The 22,591-nt window shown below is 35.0% G+C and overlaps 2 protein-coding genes across 5 annotated transcripts; one reads left to right on the top strand and one right to left on the bottom strand.

The window, feature by feature from the left end:
* Positions 1-99: 99 nt before the first annotated feature.
* LOC123707252 (dipeptidyl peptidase 3) lies at positions 100-7,723 on the bottom strand. Of its 2 annotated transcripts, none has more exons than XM_045657142.1 (15): positions 7,564-7,723; positions 7,142-7,260; positions 6,898-7,050; positions 5,893-6,120; positions 5,477-5,603; positions 3,767-4,055; positions 3,400-3,525; positions 2,842-2,969; positions 2,614-2,756; positions 2,133-2,244; positions 1,816-1,948; positions 1,306-1,429; positions 1,012-1,159; positions 564-737; positions 100-372 (listed from the first exon to the last, which is right to left on the bottom strand). In XM_045657142.1, exons 2-15 carry the CDS (start codon positions 7,256-7,258, stop codon positions 215-217), a joined length of 2,160 nt encoding a protein of 719 aa, XP_045513098.1. In that variant the 5' UTR covers positions 7,259-7,260; positions 7,564-7,723; the 3' UTR covers positions 100-214. The 2 variants fall into 2 exon arrangements, with proteins under 2 accessions (XP_045513098.1, XP_045513097.1); XM_045657141.1 differs by lacking the exon at positions 7,564-7,723 and adding an exon at positions 7,397-7,553.
* Positions 7,724-8,217: 494 nt separating this feature from the next.
* LOC123706956 (rho GTPase-activating protein 39) lies at positions 8,218-22,569 on the top strand. Of its 3 annotated transcripts, none has more exons than XM_045656629.1 (22): positions 8,218-8,341; positions 8,527-8,617; positions 8,877-8,969; positions 9,045-9,173; positions 10,312-10,451; positions 12,057-12,180; positions 12,426-12,537; positions 12,793-12,902; positions 13,249-13,338; positions 13,572-13,702; positions 14,126-14,278; positions 14,592-14,731; positions 15,422-15,535; positions 15,638-15,778; positions 15,890-16,170; positions 16,327-16,533; positions 17,369-17,574; positions 18,110-18,302; positions 18,416-18,547; positions 18,697-18,937; positions 19,077-19,231; positions 19,601-22,569. In XM_045656629.1, the coding sequence occupies exons 1-22, from the start codon at positions 8,328-8,330 to the stop codon at positions 19,823-19,825; spliced, it is 3,222 nt and encodes a 1,073-aa protein (XP_045512585.1). In that variant the 5' UTR covers positions 8,218-8,327; the 3' UTR covers positions 19,826-22,569. The 3 variants fall into 3 exon arrangements, with proteins under 3 accessions (XP_045512585.1, XP_045512586.1, XP_045512583.1); XM_045656630.1 differs by having other exon boundaries at positions 13,240-13,338; positions 14,607-14,731; XM_045656627.1 differs by having other exon boundaries at positions 13,240-13,338.
* The last annotated feature ends 22 nt before the right edge of the window (positions 22,570-22,591 follow it).

The following is a 22,591-nucleotide window of genomic DNA, read 5'->3' as shown; positions in this document are numbered from 1 at the left end:
TAGAGCCAAAGATAAAACGGCCATTGTCATGCTCAGAAGGCTACTTGCCAACTAATAAAGAAATCTCAGGCATATGTATAAAATGGATTTTTGTACAAATAAATGCTTGTTATAAAACTTTAATAGTACCAAGATATTGGTGGCCGAGATGCATTTATTTAGAAAATAGAAAAAATACAGAATCCAAAGGAAATATCTCATTTAAGGAACGCTGTTATTCGGCGATTTTCTCTACTTCCGAGAAATATTTACTGTCGTTCTCGGCCAATCTCTCCAAAATATCATCGACCTTTGAATTGGGGAAACGTTGGACCCACGACGTCACCATGCCTTCGGCTGTCGCCGGATAACGTGTTAGCTTCACGTCCTCACCTAAAAATAATGAACAATTTGTTTCAGTGAACACGAACAGTAATCGCAATCACAATTGGAAGTTACAGAATAAGCGTGCTGTTAGGAAAATGTATCTATATATATATATATATATATATATATATATATATATATATATATATATATGTATGGATAATAGACAAAAACTGAAAACTAAAGTTGTTAATTACCTTTAGCGACAGTATTGGGCTGTACAAATATGTTTCGGGGCTGTTTGTGCAACAGAACAATGTCTCTCCAGCGGTTCCACGGCGCTTCAAGGCGACTGTACTTCTGGAACAGCTGCTCTCCCGCCGAAAAGTCACCCGTTGCCTTTATCGTTTGCAGCTTCACCAAAAAGTCGCCTGAAAGATATATAATGTTATTTTAACAAAATAGTAAAGGAAGGCCCAGCCCCTTTCGAAAGGGTCTGGGGAAAGAAAGAGCGAGAAACATTCAACTCAACCCGTCTTCATATGAACGTGTGAGTCAGGTTCAAAATAAATTAGTCAGCCTGAGTTGAAAAGACAAATGCGCGAAATCTTCAAAACACCTAAGGGCACAATAGTCGGTGATGTCTTGTCAATACTCTCGCCGGAAGTACCGGTACCATCAGTTCCAATGGTACATCATCCTTACCAATAATCTTCTTGCCGTCGGTGTGGAGACGGTCTTTCTGCAGATTGAGCAGCAGGTTCCTGCCGGGCTCCGTCTCCGTCACCGTTAATAGGCCATCGCCCTCCACCTCCAATAGACGCATTATCACGAACCGAGCGCGAGCGTGTGCCTGAAATAATTTTATATAAAATAAAAATGATTGTTCGTAATGTATTGAGGTAATTGAGGTTTTTTAAATTGTACTTGATACGAGATATTTGAGGGCTAGCAAAACAATATGCAGAAGAGCCTCGGTGGTGTCGTCGCCAGGATTACCTGCAGCCACGTGTCGGTCGTGGGTTGGAACATCTCGGTCGCTTTGGCGGCCCCGTTCCACAAAAGACTCAGCCAATTCACGTACGTCACGTCTTCCGCCTCTTGGCCTTCGTAACCGAAGATTCTGAAAGCCGACAAAAGGAGACTGTAAAAGTTACCATTTTTTTTCAGAAGATGTCTGATTTATTTATTTATATTTACTTTGAATCATTATTGAACTATGAATTTGTAAATTAATCAGAAAAATGTGGTATTGTCTTTTGTTAACGTAGCTTTTACACATTTAAAGAAAACACTTTTTTACCGGATCGAAGCTATGTATATAATATAAATAAACTTAAAATTATTTTACATAATTTTAAAATTTTCCCGACGTTTCGCATGCTTTACAGCATTTCAGAAAATTGTGGTTTACGCTCAGCTAAATCCTTTCCTAGTATTAAAAAAATGTGTCAAAATCCCGTCTGCGGCGTAGACGGAAATGCAATCTAGAATCGAGACAGAACTGACTTTAATATTTCCTGGTCGAGAGACAGATACAGTCCGACGGCCTCCGCCCTGCACTCCTCGAAGGCGGAGCCGAGGGTTGTGAACTTGCTGTCGTAGGTCTCGCCTTCCGTGTACCACGACTCTATGTTCTTGCCTTTAGGAGATATACAAAATTATTATGTTCTAACATTTAATGTGTACTTTAGTTTTTCGAAAAATATTACCAAATTGACATAATCACAATCGAAGACGGACTACAAAACGGCTAAACAATTTTTGAATTTGACCACTTGGTGGCATCGGGGCAATGATATTGCAGTAGGAAATAGTAAGTATACCTGTCAGGGGATTCTTGACTTTCTCCTTGTCGAAGTTGAAGGTGCCGTCAGCGTTTTGCCTTAGCAGCTTACCGCTGCCGTGGCCCAATAACTCGTGAAGGCCAACTTGAACCTGACCAATAAATATTACATACGGTGTATTATAATTACGAATTTGCCGGCTCATACGTATCCATATATCCAGTATAGCATTTATGATATAAAATTAAATTTTGACAGTGATCATCAACATCTTGGGATAATAAGGAATGACAGGTTCATTATATAGTCATTAAGGTGAATACGAGATCTATTAAGCCACTTATAATGTATTTAAAATGAGTAAAAAAAAGTTTTGTATTTTTATATAACAGGAGGAAACGGGCAGGAGCTTCATATGCTGTTAAGTGATACGGTCGCCCGTGGACACTCGTTGCTAGAGGACTCGCGAGTACGTTGCCGGCCATTTAACAATTGATTGGGACCCTAAGTCGAATAATACCTCAAAGGCGGCAACCCGATACTTCTCCAGCAGTTGCTTGTCTCCGTCGCTGAGGAAAGGAATGACCGACTCCTTGTAAGCGGCCGGAATCACGTTGCCTAGCGACACGTTCTTGAAGCCTTCGTTCTGCCGGATCTCGTCATCTGTAATATTTCAGTGAATCAAATTGGATTCATACAAAAACGGTGAATAACTAAATAAAAGATCTTTTTATTAAATGATTCTTACAGTTTGGAATGTTAATGCCAGCTGGAATGCCACTTCCAGAGAATGTAAGAACGTCAAGGCTAGTAAAGTCAGGTCTCAGGAAGGTATCTTTTTCCAAATCTTGGCCCCAGGGCAACAACTTGATAAACCTATACATTTAATATGGTAAATAAACATATAGATAATAATCCATGACTCCTACTTATTAGTCCTGGTCAACAACAGTTTACACGTGCAAGCAATCCCAATTTGTAAACGATAATAAAAGAACGTACACAGTTGCGCAGTTTTTACTAATTTTAGCAACTTAAAACTACTTTATTGCTCAATTGTTGTCGTTATTGAGAATGGTTGTATGGTGTATTATTGTATGGAAGACCAGCTAAACCAACCAAAGCTAATTAATTTCGACGATTTAGGAAGTTCTTCGTTAATTCGAGGGACGTTACAGAATGGGGAGTTTGCACTGTATATAATTATATAATCTATTATTAATAAATATAATAATTAAAAATTCATTATAATAAGGGGACGTAGGAATTTCCATCTATAATGATCAAAAGAGTATTGTGGGTATACCTTTCAGCACCATCGACTAAATCACCAAATTTCTTAGACATCTCCTTATTCACCATCGCCACAAATCCTTCGAATTCTCCCCGCTGACCGCTTGGGTCGCGGTAGGTTTCGATGAATCCCTGGTATCTAAGATACATCAAAGGTTTGTGAGTATGACTGTATTAATGTTTCTTAATGACTTAGAATATTTATAAAATATGATTTTTATACAGAATCTTAATGCAAAAACGCTACACAAATCCATATTTTTTTACATATTTTGACAAATATGTATAACAATTTCATTAATAAGTGATATTTTGCCAGGAACGGAACTGTGCACCTCATGTGCATAATAAGCGTGAAACGTGGTTTTAATAAAACTTACGTTTCAATAATAGGTCCCTTATCTCTAATCCAAAATCTGCTTCCTTCTTTATGTTCATTCAAATCACCTTCGTTAAAACTATTTACATAATGCCTCAACATATTTTTTTCATTATCGTTGGCAGCGAAGTCGACAGCTTTTGTGAGGTTTTCGGAAGCCAATTTGAGAAGAGGCGAATAATCACCACGGGTGACTTGGAAGTAGGCATTTTTATATTTCTCCTTTTCCATTGTCAGTCCTGCTTTAGGTGATGATTCTACACTGGCCAGATGGATGGTGTATAGTGGTACTGAAAAAGAAAGCAATATCAATTTGCATAAAAATATATTAAAGTCTGACATTGACATTGGCGTCAAAAAGTCGAATATTTTTAAATATAATATATTTAATTAATCAAAGTATGAACCATTGTTTTCTATGCACTTTTGCCATCTCATAGGTAGTTCATTGATCCCTTTACTAAAAAACCAGTCGGATGGGAATCAATAAAATCCGTGAAGGCAATTTGGACTGACCCATCAGAGTTAATTTTTTTCCCTTGCAAGAAGTTGTCCAAATTTCGAAAAAAATGGTAATCTGTTGGAGCGAGGTTCGGGGAGTACGGAGGATATCTTAGACATTCCAATTGAAGCTCTTCTAATTTTGGAGCCGTCTGTTGTGCAGTGTGTGGTCTAACCTTGTCGTGAAGTGCGGCGGGAAGTAACAGTGGCGTGGAGCGATTGACCAGCCTAGGTTTTCCATCATGGTTTGCAATTGCTGGCAATAGACATCAGCCGTAATAGTCTGGCCAGATTTGAGAAAACTGCAATGAACAATACCGGCACTAGTCCACCAAATGCTTACAAGTAACTTTTTTGGGGTTAATTTTCGCTTGGGGCAGGATTTGGCTGGCTGGCCAGGATCCAACCATTGCGCTGAGCGCTTCCGATTATCGTAAAGAATCCATTTTTCATCACAGGTAATGATTCGGTTTAAAATACCATCATTATTGTGCTGGTTCAGTAATGTAACGCAGCAGTCGACGCGCGTTTGCTTCAGTCAATTCGTGAGGTGACCTTTCAAGCTTTTTAATCTTCCCAATTTGCTTCAAGTGAATTAAAACAGTTTTATCACTAACACCGCAGCCTGCAGCTAACTCGGACGTGGTTTGCGATGGATCCGCTTCCACAATAGCCTTCAATACTTCATTATCAACTTGGGTCTCAGGCCGTCCACGGGGCTTGTTCTGCAGGTCGAAATTTCCAGAACGAAAACGTTGGAACCAAAAGCGAACTGTGTTTACTTTTGCAACATGACCGCCATACACATCATTCACCCTTCGAGTCGTTTCCGCAGCACTAGTGCCAAGGCGGATCACGTACTCGTAAATAATGCGATACTTATAGTTTTCCATTTTGTAAAATGAGTGACGCAAACAGAAAAAAAATGGATGACGGTCATCGAAGCACAAATACATGAGTAAATAGCTGTACAAATTGAATTTGAAATTCCTAACCAAAGAGGAGGTATTTGAGGTCAAAGTGGCCAGTACGACAAAACGCCAATTTCATATGTAAGGACCTAATATATAGATTATTACAACAAAGAACTGGAAACTTAGTTCCGATTGCAGTACAAAATGTGATTACCAATTATACTTTATTTATTCTGGAAAATAAAATTAAGATAGTGTGATACAACTAACAATATAGTTGGTACAATCCAACTTACATCCATCCTCTGCAACTGTTTTGAAAGTTCTGCAGACATATGCTTCAATTAGTTTGGTTTTCATCCAGTCATTGACCAAATTAGAGTCTTCCTCTGTGCAGTTACTTGAAAAGTATGTGGTAACTCCCTTTAATTAAATTATAAATAAATATATTTATTTCAATTTTAAATTTAAGCCTATTAACATACATAACTATTCATATATAGGTACAACTATAATGAGACTGGAGTGATTAGAAAATCACCTTATAACTAAATTTAAAGTAATTAAAATCATACTGGTAGATAACCAATACAGTAAAATTATTATAATACTGAAATTTATAACACTATCTTAAACAGATTACACAATGTGGTGAATTGCATAATCTTATGTATAAACCAGAAAAAGTAATAATGATAAAAATAATAACAACCTTTTCAGCAAGGCCAAGACTAGTTAATCTTGGGGCTATACTGTAGATAGCAGTTTGTGTCTTTTGCAATAACTTTGTAATATGTGTGCTGTCATTTTCAAATGCCTTGGATGCTTTAACAACTGACTCAAAGGATTCTTTAGATAGATTTGGAATGAATTTTGTATCACCAAAACCTTTGTAATTCCCACTATTAGCAAATACTCCTCCAGCATATACTAGAAATGCCTGAAACATCACATAATTTAATATCATCATCAATTTATTAATTAGAATTATTTATGTATTCATAAAACCTATACTTAAATATAGTTTGTAAATATTTTTAATGTAACAAAGTTTAACAAACATAACCATAAGGGAGGTATGGTATCTTACTATCACATTAAATTTTTATATGATTCTTTGAATTATAAGAATAGAATATATAATGCAGAAATGATGGAAAGAAAGGCTGCATGTGCCAAATAACCACACTCGGCATGGTAAATGGTTGCAATTACTGGCTGGCAGTGACTCGGGTGTAAGAATTTACTCAGAGAAGCACCATTTACACATGTCTTGCACTCCCTAAATATTATTGCTTGTGGGACGGAAATATATAGTTACACACTGGCTGAATTCACAACAATTGCATAATTTATAAATAGGTTTAGGCTTTAAGTTTATACTTGTTATGTTTATATCATGTTTTTAGTTTAATATTCTATTGTATAAGTATTGAATTACTGTAAAAAATAGGAAATTAGGAAAATAAATAAATGCAATAGATTTTTTTTTATATTTAGGTAGCTAGCCAAATCAATACCATACTCTTGTATAACTGACAAAAATTAAAAACATAAGTATATTGTAAAACCATAACCAATATTATCACACAGGATGTAGATAAACATAGATTCATGGGAACTATTTGTAAGAATAGCTAAACTTTTACTATTGTAATAATTTGATATATTAAATCAATTTAATTATATTAATATATTGTACATGTATTTGCCTTACTTGAAAATCATCTTCTGAAACACCTGCTTTCAAAGCTGATTGCTTGAGGTTCTCCAAAGGCTCTTCCAAGAAAACTCTATGTAGTAATGAAAATATTTTTGGAGATTCCGGGCTGGTTTGCATAAGGACAATCAGACCTCCATTCCATGCAGCCTGGAAATGTTCACTAGTAAAGTATTTCATCTTCACAAATATTTCAAGTTGTATAAAACTTGGTTTATACCAAGAATGATAGGCCTTTTACCTGACTTAAGTAATGAGCATATAGTTTTTCTTGTTTAGTCAAATTTTCAAAAGCTTGAGAGCTGTCCAATTCCACAAACCTTTGATTGTTTGGTAACAGAAAATGCGATCTGTCCATGGCTGAAACGTAAAATATATTAAAGTCAATTTATTATCAAATGGGGCAATAAATCAGAATGATAGCTGCATTAGAATATTCTACAATACTCCTAGGTTAAAAAAATAAGAACATAAAAAATATAGATCATCTACTGACCATTAATCAGCTTTACAGGTTTATTTGTGTTCAACATTGGAGCTTTTGAGCAGTATCGTTTGTATTTATTAAGATATGAATTAGCACAATCACGCCGGCACCTACACAAGTTAACAATAGAACGGAACATTGTTCCTTTTTATTAAAATATTTATAATGGTACTTACTAAGGCTTTACAGTATTAAATGAACAATGTTGTGTGCTGACTTATATTTTGGTTTAACTTCACAAAAATCTCTTAAATATCAAGTTATTACTAATTAATTTACAACTATGCTACGGGACGGGGGCAAAGTGATTAGCAAAATCGCAAACATGACAGTTAACTGCACTCTTGACTCTGCACAAGGCCCTGTCATTTAAGAAAACCTTCAAAGAATTTGATGTAATGGCGAACTTTTGTTTTACGACCATATTGAACGCAAAATATATATTAAGAAAAATATCTAAAGTAGTTTGTTTTATTTCCTACGTAAATAAAAAAAATATAAACAATGTTATGATTTTTCTCTTTTTTACGCAATAGAATGGTGTTAGGACATAAATAATGCACATATTTTTTCATAAAATGTATGTTAGTAACAACAGTTAACAAAAACGTTGTTACATAATTATACATCGCTGTTATGTTGTTTGTAGCTGTATTTAAAAAATAAGTATTTCAGATTCAGACATATTCCAAAATTGTACACATTTGTACAATACACAAATGTCATGCAAAAGCAACGATCCAAAATAAATTATAATCTGTTTAATGCTAAATGAATGTCAGGTGCGCAGTGTGGAGGTGTTTTTACATTTTTAGTCTGTGCTGTGAAGTAAACACTCAACATGGACGGTTTCCATAAAATTTTATACGTATTTTTTTAGTTTTAAAATGTTGATATTATGATTAAGTAAAGTTTTAAAGGAAAAGTAAAAGGCTTGAAAATGTCTTCTGAAAGGTAATTTAAAATATAAGTGACACATTTCTGTTTAAATGACCAATATCTTAAAAACAAATCGGTATAAACTTGCAAAATCAATAAAGTATACGCGGAAATCGTTAATGTCACGCCCAGCATTCGTCTGTTGCTGTGCGGTAGGGATGCAGTACCCGATTATGAATTACAGCCATGTTTTATTCTAGGGTGGAATGGGTGGAGATAATAGAACCGAAGACAAAGGAGCATATGTATGCTAACCTTACCACAGGAGAGTGTGTATGGGACCCACCTGAGGTACTATTAGTCTTCTTATTTATCTGTAGCTTAAGTCCTATATATGGCTTTCAGTACTTTGTTCATTTTATATAGTGGTTACAATTAAAGGCAGTTTATGGGATCCCCTATAATTGAACTGAAATGTATTTTTTTATCAATACTAATAATTATGTACTACTACTATTTCCTCTAGGATGTCAATGACCTTGTATGATATATTAATTACAATCACATAATTTATATACCATGACAATTCTATTAAAACATATATTTTTAGGGTGTTAAAGTGAAACGTACAGACTCATCGCAATGGTGGGAATTATTTGACATCAATACTCATAGATTTTATTATTATAATGCATCAACTCAGGTAAGTTAATGCCAAATATGAATTAAATATAGAGTGACTTATAAATAAATGTTTTAATTATTTTTCCATCCCCAGACAACAGTGTGGCATAGACCCACAGACTGCGATATAATACCATTAGCAAAGTTACAAACATTAAAACAGAATACTGATCCACTAAAAAGGAGAGAAACTTCAACACAGACTAATTTGGCAGCACCACAGGTTGGTGTTCTCTTTAAAATTCTTGTTCTTGTTAATGTAAATTTTGTATATTAATTTTTACATTTCTTTTTTTAACTTAAATAGGTATGTGTTTTTATTGAAATATATTTTGGGTATAGTACTGTCTTTTGTTAACATAGCTTTTATACATTAAGAAAGCACTTTTTAAACGGATTGAAGTTATGTATTATTATTATGGTGCGATGTTCACCGTGATCACGCACCCTGTAAAGCACGTGAAACATTGGAAAAAAATTAAATTTAAAATTATGTAAATAATTATAAGTTTATAATAATAATACATAGCTTCAATCTGTTTAAAAAGTGTTTTCTTAATATATTTTGGGTGTCATAAATTTTATAGTGTAATAATATCTATTAATATAATAAATAATAAGTGCATCCTTTTGTTGGCTACATTCACTGTTATATTGAAACTGAAGAAGTGACTTAGTTCAAATATTATTTAATTTCAAGATTTTATTAGAAACTTGTTAAGGAATCTATTTTATAGGATTTATATTTAACCATTATAAATATGAATTTGTATGTTGATAATTAATAACTTCAAATTTAAAATCATTAATTCATATTCCATCTTTGTCAGTGGAAGTGTTGTGCACTTTACACTGCCTTTTCTCCCGTAGTGAGCATCTCAACCTACCCTGTTAACCTCTTTTTCTAAAGTGAATTTTTACATTATTGCACTTTGATAACTTGGCTCTGTGCCAAAGGTTGTTCAAAACTTATTCAGATTTATAGAGCATGAGTTATACTGGTTTAAGTACTGTGACTACATTGTTTATAAATGTTCTTTCAGTATTGATAGTAACAAAACATGAAAGTCACTTAATATTGCATTTTTATTTAAATTAGTTATTTTAATGTAATAATTAAATTAATATGAGACAGTTAGAATTTTTCAACAATTACTTTTAATATCCGTTTATGATTACCACATTTACATAGATGTTCTAGAATGTCCGTTTCACAAGGCACTTTCTTTTGCGAACGCGATGCATTTCTAGCAAAATTCATCAACTTATTGATTTTGTAACAAATTTGATTTGTCAGCCTTGTAAGATTTGCGTTTGCTTTGCGTTAATGCTTCAATACATGAAATATGTTAACTTTTTAGGTACCATCAATACTAGACCCCCTTAACAGTAATGGCAACAGTACAGCAAGTGCCAGTAAATTATCACCATGCAATACCAAAAGCGTTACAATCACACAAACAAGTCCAGTGCGTACCCGGAGATCTCATTACCATCACAGGTAGGTTTTTACATTTTATTTTTGCATTGGTGTGGAGAAAAACATTCCCTTAATAGTTAATTTTTTTATTGAGAATTAAAGAAAGTTTCTCAAAAATATATTACCATTTTACAATACTAACTACCCTTGGGAAGTCCTACTCTTTTGATCGAGTAAATTGGTTACTAAGACTCAAAATTGACTACGATTTCAGAGTGAAAACGTTACTTGAATGTTTGCTTATGTAGCATTGTAGTTTAATCTAATGTGGATGTCCTAATTTTAAGTTATAACTAGTTTCAAAGGTCAAACTTTAAATATTTTGCTAGATATGAACAGAAAGTCCTATAGTAATCTAATGCTTCACAAATAAACGCATTCTGTTCAATGATATCATGTTACGAAATCGTGCAGAATAGAGTTCAATTACCATATGGCCACGAAATCATCGTGATAAAAAATGTAATTTTATTGAAATTAATTTATATAAAGGCATTTTAAGTAAAAAGTTTATTGAATCGTTATGGTTTTACGTCTCATCGCACAAAAATAATAATTTTGGGTTCAATGTTTACTAAATAGGTTGCTTATAAATAAATATTACATCACTGAAAGTGTTTATTTGGAGTGAATTCATTGTGGTGGCATCAGTGGTGTCACGACCTATTGCCTACTTTTCGATTTCGAGATATTTTAGGCAGATGTTCAAAGACTTCTTAATAAATTCTTGAGAGCGCTCGCAAAGATGCTGTGAACCCGTGGCTTGGCAACGTGATATTTTTAATTTTCTTTATTTAAGTTACAATCTAACATTCTAAAATATATGACAGTAACGTTTGAGATAAGATTTACAAACAAAGAGGTATTACATTTCCAAAAAAGAGATGAATAAAAAAAATCGTAACTTTAACAATAAGTTAACTAACTTATAGTCTTCTTCGTCTAGACCAGGTTAGGCACCTGTTCTGTTCACCAGGCACCGGTCAGAACTGAGTTTTTTTTTAAATTGATCACCCCCCACTACCGAATTTATCAATGCATATGCACTGAATGTGTAATGTTTATTCTTTTGTATTCGTCACCTGGAAGTTCAGGCGCCTCATTGTAGAAAAAAAGTACTGACAGAACTAAACATAGATAATTTATGAGGTTCCGTTGATTTTGAACCTTGGGAATGAATAAGAGACGACAATATTAATATTCAGTAAGAGGTTGACTATTTTGTACTTGACGATTAAACAATTTGTAAAAAAGACATAATACCTGCTATAGATCTCCAATTATCGGGGGAAGCCTTTACCTGGAACGAAGAAGGAGAAGGAAATAAAACTTGAATATTTAATATTCAGATAACATTAACCTATGTAAATGACACCTAACACCGAACGCAGAGCTATTGAATAACACTTAAACGTTATTAAATTAATTAATATTTTTTAATTATAATCCAAACCTTAAAATCACATTTCACAGCTTTTATTTCCATAAATAATTTTATTTACTCGAACAATTCCGTTCTTTAGTTATAAAATTATAAATCTACCATGTGAGATAATTCCAAAGCTTTTGTATTTTTGTGCGTCTGAAAACTAGCGTTTAGCAATTATTTTTTATTATGATTTATAGGAACAGCGGCGAAAGCCGTCGGGGGAGGCTTAGTGAAGATGGAACGACTCCTCTTTGTCGCCATACGGACTCGGGACGGTCATCCGATAGTAGCATCAGTAGCGCACAGCAGAGACGGAAACAGGTAAGGTATTAATATCTTTAGTCTGGAATACATCTACAGAATCATTTATCTTTTTTGCTTTGAAGTACTTGAGGTTGTGTAAAAAATAATCACGTTTTTATCCGAAAGACGCTGCTATAGCTGCATTATGCACCAAATGTATAGTTCATGATCCCTTCCTCTGAAAGGCTAAGATAACCAATGTATAGAATTGACCTCAGGACGTCTTTTTATTAACTGTAGATAATATTTTTATGTCCATTTAGGAACTAAGTGCTGTATGTAATCCACCAATTTGTACGCCGCAATTAAAGAAGAGGAGTAGCGTTCAGCCACCTCCGACCCACGGTGAAACTGATAAATGGTCGCCACATTCAGGTAACAATTAATAACAGTTAAACATTTTGGCCATGGCAATTTACTTTCCTATACGATCCTATTTTTTTAAATCAGTTTTTTACCTATTGTGTCTAACCTATCTCAATGTTTATAATAATACATAGCTTCAATCCGTTTAAAAAGTGTTTTCTTAATATCGCAATGTTTGACAACTCATACTTAGTTACTAAGAATTTATAACCAGAATTGAAAAAATGTTTTACGGTGGTAAAGTAATTAACCCCTTTCTTTTAGGATTAAACCGCAGTGGAAGTTTTATCTCGCCACGAAAAGACGCATCCGATGACTCGATGCATGAAAAGTATTTTAAATCCGTCGAAAGCACACCATTAACTAGACGTAAGGTAATAACACTCCTACATATATTATACGAAAGTCATTGTGTGAAGTTTGAGAGCCCTTGAAACTCGATTCGTATACGAGTGGAACACTTGCACGGGTTTCATTCAAGGTTATCTGTAAAAGGTCTTTATTGTGTAATAGGTTTGGTGATAATGTGAATCGGGAAATTATACTATAACTTTGACTAAGTAAAATTTTTAATGTGTAAACGGATATAAAATTCAAAGATATCATCGTAGATTATTGAAGTGAATTAATTAGTAAGGGAATCAAAGTTTAGACAAGTGTTAGATTATAATTTAAATGATACAGTGCACAAATAAATGTTAATCGTGACAGTTAAAGCAGCAATCTACGGGTGGTTCATCCTGCGAGTCAGCATCGCCTCAAAGTCCCAGCAGTCCATTGCAGAAGCCCCAACCTACGCCGTTTTTACAGGTAAATCTATTTGTGAAATCATTCTGGCTCGAAGGTCCAAAAAAGGATTGATTGTATAAAGAATTATGCTTTTCTATTTCAATTTAACATATTCTATCGATTTTCCATGTAATCTATAGTGAAAATTTGATTTCTCATTCCAACTTAAGCGGTACGAAGTTCTTGGGGTCGGTCTTACTGTATTGAAATTTGTTATATTCGATACAAATTTGTTATATTTGATTATATTTCAGACGTCAGCAGCCCGGCCGTCGTTGGTGTCGTCGATATCTCTGGCCACTGAGGCGGGTGGCGCCAGACACATGCTGAGCTTGGAAAGACCGCATCATCTCTCACGGCACTCCCGGGAGAGGTATTCGGATAGGTGAGCATACTACAAATAGTCCACCGAAAGAAACACCAAACTTTGCCATACTTTATTCGACTTTACTACAATACTTGAGCGATAAAAGTTCTTCTTCTTATCCATACTTAATAATTAAAGCACTCCAAACAAATGATTATTTCATTTATCGAATCGCCTTTTTTGACTTACTAACTAATCTACTTATATAATACTAAGCACATTATTATAACTAACACAAGAATTACTATATATACTTATGATTGTCTGCTTTAATAAATATATATATTTGACTTAATGATAGATGTATTTTCAAATATTCGAATTTTAGTAATGGCCACATATTCATATCTTCAAGTTTTTGAAATAAAATATAGAGAAAGTTAGAGATATGTGTAAAAGGTCATTAATATAACTATATAATAATTTACACTGCAATTACAGGCACCTAGACAAAGATCGTTTGGCCGAGTTGGACCGTATCGAGCGTTACCCGGAGAAGCAGGCCGTGTACAGCGTGGACAAGCCTTTCCGCCAGACCAGCCTCGACCTCCGCCATAATACCAGCAACTGGCATCAGCCGAGGGAGTTTACCAGGTTAGATAAAAGAGGCAGGTGCCGTAGATCAGGCTTTTTTTTACAATAAATATGTGCTGTTTGTAAAAATGGATATTACAAATCCAGTCAAATGATACATTTGAGTAATTAAGTGGGCAACGCGCTGCCTTTGCAAGCCGACAGACAGACTGAGGAAAAACAAAATAAGATAAATGCAAGAACTACAAAACTACAAGTAATATTAAACAAGCGCACACAAATAGAATAAATGTAGACAAAGGTAGTAAATATACCAGGGACTATATTTTAATTTTCTCATAATTTTTCAAATTTTCAATTAATTGTTCCATAGTTCGTCAATTTCCAGACGCCAGCAGGCAGAGCCCGAGCGCTTCACTGCGAGCAAATCCTCCAAACAGCAGCAACAGCGGCCCCACGAACACAACTTCATGAGGCTCTCGTCCGCCAATGAGGCCGATAACGTCGCTGCTGGTAATTTCCTCAATTCGAGTAACACGGCAAAATTAACTAACTCGAAAGTCATACTGTATAACAGTTAAAAATGTTAGGTGTTCATGATGTTATTAATTCATATATGTTCACGCAATAATCGTACATAAAATAAAATACAAATAAAGCAAATAAAATGTTACTGAGAGTTATCTGTGGGAACACTCATGTACATTTAGTTTATTAGTCACGTGACACCAAAAACAGCCACAAATTAGTCGAAAAATTATGACGTGGCATTCTTGTAAATAATATGCGTTCGCTTGTCTTGTCCTGCAGTTTAATTTTGTCAGAGACTGATTTTGATCGAAATATATCTACGGCTTTCAACGTAATACGTCACGCAATTTTTCGAGATTATTGACCCCCATGAAACGGGCCGTAACGTTTTCTGTATCCAATAGTAAAACGTTTCGTTACCACCCCTAGTGACTGTTTATACCTAAAACTTACCATTGTATGGTGTAAAGTACTGAAAAGTGGAAAATAATATTAACAATAACGCGTAATTCAATCTCCGCCTCGCATCGTAACGTTTTACAAGAGGATGCCCCCCAAATTCGTTACGTAATACTTGAACGCTCTCATAAAAATATATAAATGTATTTGAGTAAATAAAAATTAAATTAAATATCACAAAACGTTTAATTTTGTATAAAATTATTGTTTCAGTAAACTATAAGTTAAAAAGCGTGAACTTGGAGCCAGCCCTGACGGAGCCGAATGTCCAGAAACATAACCAGAGACTTGAGAGGACTACCACAAGGGACAGAACTAAATCGCGACGTTTGTATTTTTATCATATTAAGACCTAAAGTGTATTAAATAGGTTAGACCTCGAGAAGATACACTGGATAGCGCTTGCTCACTATAATACCTTTGGTGCAGGTCACAAGCGAGCGGCAGAAACGGAAGAGGGAGAAGAGGAGGAGGAGGGGGGTTCCCCCTTGTACTGCAACTGGGACTTACGAGGACTCCAGCATCTGCTGCCACTGCAGGATTATATCATACAGCAGGCAAAGCTATCCAGTGAGTGACTCTCCTTACATCTTAATTATTAACCTCAACTTTTAATTGCTCATTACTTAGATTATTATTTCTTTTTGAATCCATGTAAAATACATACATTTTCATTTTCAGGCCGAAGCCGCTACGGCCATTCGGACTCTGAGAACGAATCCGGATCTTCGCATTCCAGATCTGGCTCCGAATCCCGGTCGCTATCCGGCCACGAGCCGGATAACGAATCCTCAGATGGTGGAGCTAGAACGCCGGATGACGATGACGGATCCGGCGTGTACCTGCCTCACACGTACACACAGAGGCCTTTAGATGTGGAATATATGAATCATGGCGTCTCCTATTACAATACGTTCGTTGGCTTCGAGCGGGATCGGCTGCCGTCGCCGGGGATTCACAGGGTTAGTTCCGGTCTCTTTTTATTATTTTGACATTTTTTCATTTCTTACTTCGAAAACTGTTTTTTTTTTACAATAATTTAATATTAAAGCTTTACGAGTATGACCACGATTAAATGATTTTGGCTTTTTTATTATTTTAATATTTAATTTCTTCAGACGTCATCAGTGGGCGGTGGCAATACCAGTATAGGCAGCGCATCGGCCAGTGTTCCGGACGGAGCCGAAGGTGGAGCCTTGTACAGCCCCGTGCGGTCGCATCCGCGTCACCCCCCACTCCTGCCCCACATGCCCCCGCCCGAACAGGACATTGAGATATTCGCAAAGGACAACCTCAACTTCAGCAAGGGAATCTTTCGGAGAAAGGTATTTTTGTTTGTATTCTGTTCTTGTATTGTAGCGACATTGTCTATTTACTTATCTATAATATAAAAATGAATCGTAAAATGTGTTGGTAAGCGCATAACTCTACAACGCCTGGACCAATTATACAATTCTTTTTTTAAATGTTCGTTGACGTCTAAGTTCATATTAAATTACAAGCACTCACTGTTGTCTAAGCAATGTCGAGTAACAATAGCGCGAACCCAAAAAATTGAATTGTCAAAAAATGTGAGAGCTATAGATCATTTGTACTGATTTTTAATTTGGTTGGCTTCGCGATATTATTTCTTTTATTTTAGTTTCGGCATGCGACATAAAATGCATATGTTTTCACGTCATTACATCTGTCAAACTCATCGCGTTAAAAAAAGGATTTAATTTTTGAATTATTAATTTAATATCCCTATCTGAGCAAAATTATTTGAATACATACTAATAGGAAAATATATCAATGAGGCACACAATTTTTAAATATTTATCACTTTTAGGTTCCCAATATCCTTTTAGATTATTTTCCAATCAGGTTTGAACCCTAAGTCCGCCTCTTACTTTGAAGCCCTCTAGCAGACATCCCAGTCGGGGTTTTTTAGTGGGTAATAAAAGAGTGGCCAAAGTTCGTGGAAGTGAAGATACCCGCTTTGGTCACCCGAGCTGAACCTCACACATCGGCCTATCATCATCGCCGACTATAAAATTGGTAGGAACAAAAAACTGCCACATTTCAAATCTTTTTGACAGAACGAAGTCTGTGGTCCGCTAGTTTTTAATAAAATATATTTTCCCATTCACATTATTTAAAAATCCATTATCTTTTCAGGCATCAGTCCGCGATATGCTCTCTTGGACGTCTTCATCGATAAGTGCCCCAATGGTCGGGGCAGATTGGGACAAGGGCCACAAAAAGGCCGCGATAGATCTGTTTCGTCTGGTGCAGATATATATGGGAGACCGAAAAGCTCGTCCCGGTATGACGCTCAACTCCGTAGCCCAGGATATATTACACGCTACATTCACTAATGAAAAGTGAGTTTACTATTTTTTTTAACATATTTCGATAGTGGCATGGAACCTTTCAGTAATAAATTTATAATTAGAAGTGTCTTTCAGTACTTAATTATAATTTTTTGTCGAACCTGCAATCTTAGATGGCAATGCAAGTCAAAAAATCCGGCTCGTAGGACCAGTCGAAAAGTTAACCGTTTTTATATATAATTTTTATAAAGCTACATCTTCTATTGGATCATAAACCGACTTTACAAAAAGTTATCAGTGTAATCCCTGTGAAATTCTAATATTTGATTACGATATTACTACTATTGAGTCTTCAAAGCACGTATTTGGCCACAAGTGTCTCAACTAAAATAACATAAATGCGATCCTTTTTTACTCGAATCAGGAATTTTCCAACAGGAAATAGTCTAGGTTTTGAGATATGATATAAATAATGTTGATAGGTATTTGATGTCGGTTCAATTTTATTAAATTGCTTTCATTACGATTTCTTTTCCATATGTAATTTATACTATTGTATATGGTTTATCAATAACTTGTCCCTCAGGCTCCGCGACGAGCTGTACGTGCAGTTGTGCCGGCAGACCACAGAGAATCCTCTCAGGGACTCGTTGCTCCGCGGGTGGGAGCTGTTGGCCGTGTGCCTGGCCTTCGTCCCGCCCTCGCCGGCTTTCCAACCGGCCCTCACCAATTATGTCAACAGGCATCGGGATCCCGCCTTTGCCGACTGTTTCCCTGAGGTGAGTCGAACATAGCGCTTAAATGTGGGTAGATACAAAAATTTGCTTCACTTGACGTTATTCATTTTTTTTACGATTTAATATAGTTTTCGTAATAATAATTGTTAACATAGGTCGGGAAATGGCCGATTCACGTGCAAGTGTCCCACTACGCGAGCGTAGCGTGCAAACGACTCGAACGAATCGGCTTCGGAGGCAAGAGACAGCCGAGGAAGCCCACCACGGATGACATCGACCAAGCTCGGGTGAGACAGACCTTTCGAAGGGATGATATGCCCAGAGTGCCCTGCCGTGTTGTAATTGAATACACATAATTGCGAGAGATTCGCGGTCTTTGCCTACCCCACACGTATTTTAGCAAAAAAAAAACTCATTTTCTATTTCCATCCACCAGATACAAATCTTCCGCCAATCGATGTTCGGGAATACTCTCCAAGAAGTGATGATGCTTCAGAAGGAGCGGTTCCCGAACAGGCAGCTGCCGTGGGTGCAGGTGGCTCTCTCTCAGCAAGTGTTGGCCCTCAACGGGAGGGAGACGGAGGGTATTTTCAGAGTGTCGGCGGATGTCGACGAAGTTAACGCCTTAAAAGCCAAGATCGATAACTGGGAACTACCCGATGTCTCGACCTTGACAGGTTAGTCAAGATTTTACTTTGACCTACGTCGGCACAGTTAAAATGTCATTTGTGTGTGTTACAAAACATATTTTATTATTTCTATTTTTTTTTTAATTTAAAACATATTCACTTTAAATAAGCTACTATAATTATTTAGATGCGCACGCGCCGGCTAGCCTTCTGAAGCTCTGGTACCGAGAGTTATACGAACCCTTAATCCCGGATGCCTTGTACGGGGCCTGCGTGGCGGCCGGGAGTGACTTCGCCGCCTGCACAAGAGCGTTGCAGAGGCTGCCCGCGCTTAATCGATTGGTAATTTTCTAAAAAAAAAATTTGTACATTTATTATAATGCTTTTTAGCATTCGAAAAATATTTATCCTTGTCTCTCTTGTGTCATTTTACAAATAAATTTATAAAAATGCATTTAGTTATTATGCATTTATTTAGTGTTTTTATATATTACGATTTAGGATAAGACTAACGGTCTGTTACTCGAAGGTTTAGATTCTAAACAGTGACTAAATCAATGTTGTCAATCAATGTAAATCAATGTGAAATCTTAGTTGGATGAAGAAATTGAAGTAATTACTAAATCTTCAATTTCAAAGTTTTTTTATTTATTTAACATATCTTAGCGGCCAAAATATTTGTTTTTTCATTGATCTTAGTGTTTCTCGCAGGTACTGACGTATTTAATAAGCTTCCTGCAACAATTCAATGCGCCCGAAGTGGTAAGTCAAACTAAGATGGATTCGGCCAATCTGGCCATGGTGTTCGCTCCGAACTGTCTCCGATGCACCTCGCAGGACCCCAGGGTCATTCTGGAGAATGCGCGCAAAGAAATGACATTTCTGAAGACATTAATCACTAACCTCGATACCACTCACGTCCACGATCTTCTGTGACCGAATCTCAATTATTATAATAATAATATCACGGAATAGCTTTCGCATAATAAAAGCATACTACACCTAAATCTCTAAAAGCTCTCACGACCAATAGATCACTTAATCCCTAGGGAGATCTAAGATAATAAAACTGTCAACGTGCTTAAAATTTCAAAGTTTTCAAAATGATTTGATAAATTTATGTTGTATTGTTTATTCTAGTCTCGAGACGAAATATCAAAACGACGTTTACTAGGGTAAAATGAACCGCTTTTTGTTATTCTGTCTCAGATTCATTTAACTAAAAATATTATTTTATTTAATACTAAATTGTTCTACGTGTAAAAGCAATATTTTCTAAGATACATATTAAAACTTTGAAAGTGATTTGAATTTCGGAAAAAATGATTGGTTGAATCCAAAGATATATAATGCTATTATAATGTGGCACTCCATGACATTACGTTTAAGTTAAGGACATTACGTTACTACTTTGTACGCTAAAGTGCGTACGCGTGCCGTGAATGATAGCGTGCACGCACATCGATTAAATTTATTTATTCAAAACGTTGTATATGAACACATTATTTTAATAGTTCTAATCGACCTTTAACTTTTGCTTCAATACCTGGAAATCATTTAAAATAATTCCATATAAATGGTATAATAAATATAAAAACATATAACCTTTGGTCTTTGTGGTCAGTTATTCAAGCGCTCTATAATTATAATTCAACATTTTGCGAGCCAGTAACCGGCTCTTTAGGCTGAGATACGTAAAATAAAAATGATAAAGAAACATACACAATTTTTTGATATTCCATCATATTAAATATATGATGTAACAAAAATCCCCATTTAGTTAACGAACAATTAAGTTTTTCAATGAAATGAAGATAGAAGCAATATAATGATATATATATATATACACAATTTGTTTACATTAATGTATGTAATGACGAAGCCTGTCACGTTGATGAATAATTATGATTCCGCAAGTGTTAGGTTCTCTTAACCTGGGTTTATCTCTGTCTTTTAATTATAATAGTTATACTCTACCCTGAGAACGTGATTAATGACATCTTCAATGACTACTACTACTACTTTACAATAAAATGGTAACTGTTTGAGGACATATTCCCCAAGTATGGGAATGGTGTATCTATCACTTCCTTTCAAGGAGAAGTATTTCTCCTTGGAGATTAGGCAAAAAAAATCGCTTGAATAACTGAAAATGTTACATATATTTCCAATTGAATCGAATAATACACCTAGGACATCTGACGCACAATTTTAATTACGTCACACAACTTTGCTAGAATAGTTGTTTAAACAAACTATACATGAAATCGTGTTTAATAGATGCTTAATTAAATAAATGTATATTCAGGATACAGAAACTATGTTAAAGTATAGAACAACAATTTCAAATAGTGTTCATTATATATAGATCGTGTAGAATTACCTGAACCAAATGCTTAGGGCAGCTCTAAGGCCTTGTAAATTCTATATCGAAACTTCTAGAAGATATAATCGGTTTTCTATATTCGAATATTTAAGTAATGCGCAGCTATAGTGTTGTTATAGTTCTAAAATATATACGGCATAAATAGGTGAAGTAAAAAGTTGATATCTTTCAAGTTATTGCAGCCACACTATTGTGTGTATGTCTTCTCTATTTTGTCGGTTTATTTTAATTATGACTATAACCAGCAAACAAACCGCCTCTTTGTCACAACGCTTTTAATTTAAGATTTATTTCGCTAACATTTAACTTGATTTTATTGTCATGATGTTATGATAACGCTGTCGTGGTTAAAAATAATTCCTTCGGACATTCCGCGTTCCAACGAAGATTTACAATTATTTTATTTTTATTTTATTAGAACAGCTAGATATGTAATAAGTAATATTTTTTAAAATTTCATTTATGATGTCTGTCTTAATAGGAATATACTGTAAAATTATTAATATTGATACATAGAATCAAGTGTTATGTTACTGATATATAAACTAACTTATGTTATAAATGTTTTATTAGTTTTGTTTTTACAAAAAGTGATCACCATCCCGGTTATTAAAAAATTCATCTTTTTTCAAACCAACTTATAAATACATCGCTTTAAGTAAATGTTTAATTTATAATGGGTCGTTATGAATTGATATTAAAGGATTTTTGGAAATTAATTAATCGTGCCATAAATAAACTGATCGAGACTGTAAGATGTTATTAATAGATCAGATCTACTTTGATTATAACCGGAATCCTATTTGAATCTCAGTTTAATTGCCATTATACGGTTAACTCCCGCATCAACTCGATTATAAGGGTATTTACCGCTTAAAATGCCTTTCAATTAACTTTTAAGTAATCAATTGATATGTTTCCTTTCGACTATCGAATATATGATGCTTATATTTTACTTTATGTTCGGAAATAGGCAAATAGATTTTGCTCGATAATATAATTGTGATTATACGCAGATGCATGAACGCACCTAATCAATTTGAATTGCATTAATGATATATTTGGCAATGAGATGTTCTATATTATATACCGAAGCTTGTATTTTAATTATGTAAAGTTGTATAGTGCTTATAAATAATGTACTTTTACTTTTATCCCTTGTATATAATAGGCCTTTCATTTGTTCAAGACGAAATAACTATAATGTGGACATCGTTCATTTTGGTTATTACTGTAAATGTGAACATTTGAACAAATAAATATATAATCGTCCATTGGATGACTGCAAATACCAGTCATTTGTTTTATTTCATTTC

The sequence above is a fragment of the Pieris brassicae genome, chromosome 3 (assembly GCF_905147105.1).
Source record: "Pieris brassicae chromosome 3, ilPieBrab1.1, whole genome shotgun sequence".
In the NCBI taxonomy this organism is placed as follows: Eukaryota; Metazoa; Arthropoda; class Insecta; order Lepidoptera; family Pieridae; genus Pieris; species Pieris brassicae.
The sequence above is the reverse complement of the archived record's forward strand: the minus strand, read 5'-3'. Positions and strand labels throughout refer to the sequence as shown.

Excerpts from the sequence above, each read along its gene's own strand:
- LOC123707252 (XM_045657141.1), bottom strand. The coding sequence starts at position 7,526 with ATGTTCCGTTCTATTGTTAACTTGTGTAGGTGCCGGCGTGATTGTGCT. Across the intron at positions 7,261-7,396 it reads ACCTGTAAAGCTGATTAATG|CCATGGACAGATCGCATTTT; the intron begins GTCAGTAGATGA and ends TTTACGTTTCAG. Across the intron at positions 1,160-1,305 it reads CGACCGACACGTGGCTGCAG|GCACACGCTCGCGCTCGGTT; the intron begins GTAATCCTGGCG and ends AAATTATTTCAG.
- LOC123706956 (XM_045656627.1), top strand. Across the intron at positions 9,174-10,311 it reads CTAATTTGGCAGCACCACAG|GTACCATCAATACTAGACCC; the intron begins GTTGGTGTTCTC and ends TTAACTTTTTAG. Across the intron at positions 14,732-15,421 it reads GGCCGATAACGTCGCTGCTG|TAAACTATAAGTTAAAAAGC; the intron begins GTAATTTCCTCA and ends TTATTGTTTCAG.